Source organism: Notothenia coriiceps, unplaced genomic scaffold (genome assembly GCF_000735185.1).
Source record: "Notothenia coriiceps isolate Sejong01 unplaced genomic scaffold, NC01 NC01_scaffold00035619, whole genome shotgun sequence".
Lineage (NCBI taxonomy): Eukaryota > Metazoa > Chordata > Actinopteri > Perciformes > Nototheniidae > Notothenia > Notothenia coriiceps.
Window position 1 is genome coordinate 91,370 of NW_011368320.1, and position 3,125 is coordinate 94,494.

The window sequence follows — 3,125 nt, forward strand, 5'->3', positions numbered from 1 at the left end:
ATATAGAGAATATATATATATACCAATACAAGCTGTAAAATCACTGCTCATATTTCATATTAGGAACAGTAAGGCATGCAAGGTGCTGCACAACTACATATAAAGTTAATATATAATCAGTCTTTGGACTCTTAATATAATGAGGAGTACTCAAATTAAAAGCAGAGAATAGATCATAAGAGATTTAAAGAGACAACATATTGCTGTCATGCATTTAAGAGGGCAGTACATGCACTAAGCCATAGTAGTCAGTATATAATGTACCTTATAATTGAAGTGCTGCTCAGTGTAACAAAGACTAGTTGTTACAAGAATCTGGTATAATGGGCCGTGCAGATAGAGAAAGAGCTAGGCTAGTGACGTTTCTAACACACCTAGATTGTAACTCCATTGTAAACATTTTAGGGGGTTTCCGATTAAGTAATTATTGTGCTGTAGCCCCAGCTGATGCAATCTTGAAGATGTAGCTTAAAAGCACTAAAGCCTGACTTGCAGGAATGGACTAGATTTGTCATAGGCCAAAATATAGTGGCTTCAGATATCAGGCAGATAGCAAGATAATATTCAGAGCGGATCATCGACATAACACAATGCTTTCATGTGTCTGAGAGAGAGTGGGGCATCAACGTAACTGAAGACAACTGAATAAAGGAATGTGCTTATTGAGAGTTAATGTTTTGAGATCCACGAATTCTGATTTAGTGTTAAACTAAAATTTGAGCGATAGCCTTTACAATTAAGTATAGTATACAAACTGTTGATTCAGGTGTCTTTCTTCACATATCTCTCCAAAAAGATGTTGCAATTTTTATTTCGCAATTTTGTTTCCACTGAGTATTCAATGATGGCAAGAGAGAGAGAGGAGAGAGAGATGAGAGAGAGAGAGAGAGAGAGAGAGAGAGAGAAAAAAAAACATTATCTGGTTTAAGTTTAGCCAATTTGGCATTTTTTGTCTATTTTTAATAAAAGCCAAACAAAAGTGTTTGTTACAAAAATGTTCCAGATTCAACCGGATTTTGAAAGAATCCAGACCATTTTCTGAGCTCATATTGTCTCCTGCTGTGGAAGTTTCAAACTACATAAAATCTTTGATTCTCCTTTCTTTTGTGGTCTTATGAATCAATGGTATCAATAGTGACATTCACGCATGAAAAAAATACACAGGTAAATGTCATTGAGTGTTCTTTACAATTGAAAGCTGTGCCCCTAATCTAATGTTCTCTAATAAGTGATGATTTGAAGGGATGAAAATGACAGACTGTACACAGACTCAATCCATACATTCCTATAATGCAAAGATGTGCTCCAGTGGCGAGAACCGACCTGTGATACATATTGGAGTTGTCTCTGAAAGGCAAATCAATATCTCTTGCAAACTGCATGGTAAGCAAATCGAAGTTCTTTAGCAACAGATAATGAATACAAAATGTCAGCAGACATAAAAAAACGAGTCTTTCATGGTGAAAATAAAAATCCCTTGGGTTCTTGATTTCTAATTATAATACCATCAACAATATTTTCTTTCTAAAACAAAGAACAATGTCTGCACAAAAAATGGCTCAAAATTAAAAATCCACCTTTTCTGCATCTCAAGAGTGTTTTTGTCTAACCTAATTCATCATTCTGTTGCAACAACAGCCTTTCCCATTACTGTCAAGCATAACGTCCCTCTGCGCCAATAGATTTGCCTCTTCACAACCGAACAAGACACTAACTTTTTAACACATGTCATAAAGCTTCGAGACATCTCATTCAGTACATAGGGGCCTGTGTTGATCTGAGACTTCAGACATGCCATCGGAGAGAACAAGCGGTACGTCATCTGATGGGTTTCTCACATGACAGGCTTGTCACAAAACAGCCAAAAGCTTAGAAGTGCAGTTCACTTGACACACAGTCTTCAGGGATGTCTCTTGAAAAAAAAGCAGCCCCATAAAAAAGAAATCTGTTGGTGTGGGTGGGAGGATGGGATTGGGGTACATAACAAATAAAGCATTGGCCTACAAAAGATCCAAAGGGAACCCTCGATGTTCCTCCTTGGTATCCATTTAGCAGGAGGGCTTACAGCATCCAGCTACTTACAGCCTAACCCAAGTGCTAAATTACTCACCGCGCTCAGCTGGAAACACTATAGAAAATGTGTTTGCCTAGGATCTGGTCCCCTTTATCAATCCCAAACAGCAGGGACCAGAGCTTTAAGCACTATGCCAGGGTTCCAGCAACAGCAAATAACATTTCAGACAGAAAGAAAGAAGGAATGGTTGCACAAATAAGATTTCAGTTTTGTCTCTGTAAATCCTTTAAAGCTAAATCTAACACAGTACTGTACATCCTACTGATTTCCTACTGAAACTATTCAAAGACACTGCCTCGGAAAAGTAAGACTTAAAAGTACAATTGTTCAAACAGGCAGACAGACAGAAGGACACACACACACACACACACACACACACACACACACACACACACACACACACACACACACACACACACACACACACACACATACGTCTTTGAAAAATTACAAAGAGAAACAGGTGCGGGGCCACTGGATTTGAATCAGAATCTTTCATTACTTACCGATGAAGAGGTTCCATTCAGCATCTAGGTCTGCCTGGTTAGCTAGACAGCCCCTCATCACGTTGTGGCAGTAGTTGTGACAGGGTTTCAGCCCAGGCATGCCACGGCAGTATGGACAGTAAAGCATCTTGGTCAAGGCTCTGACACAAGCTGGCAATACATTCACCTATGGAACAAAGAGACATTATCAGAAACAGGTTTATTACCAGGTAGGTTAATACGAGGAATTTGACTTGGTGTTTTGTAAGTCTTACAAGCTCATTAAACCTCAGTAATTGTTTCATAACCTGCTGTTTGATTCGTTTAAGGAAGAGAGCAGGTGTGATAAAACAAGAATATTGCACATACGTTTCTATTATTCTACAAAACCTCATGAAGTTTCCAAGGAAACGTATCATCAATAGTAAGGATTGCAATTCCCAATAGGAAGGTTCATTGGGGGGTGAAAGTCAGACTTATTTCAACTTGACAAACATCCCTACACTACATCATGTCTTCTGAAGCTTGAGATGTGAAAACCCACCAGATAAAACTGTTTGACAAGA

The 3,125-nt window shown here is 38.6% G+C and overlaps 1 protein-coding gene across 1 annotated transcript in view; it reads right to left on the minus strand.

Annotated features, from left to right (window-relative positions):
• The window catches only part of LOC104963110 (glypican-6-like), a 26,757-nt gene extending 24,011 nt beyond the window's left edge, over positions 1–2,746 (minus strand). Inside the window, exon 1 of the mRNA XM_010791669.1 lies at positions 2,581–2,746. Within this exon, the coding sequence (XP_010789971.1) occupies positions 2,581–2,707 (127 nt within the window). The 5' untranslated portion in view covers positions 2,708–2,746. The remainder of the gene's footprint in view (positions 1–2,580) is intronic.
• Positions 2,747–3,125: the final 379 nt, after the last annotated feature.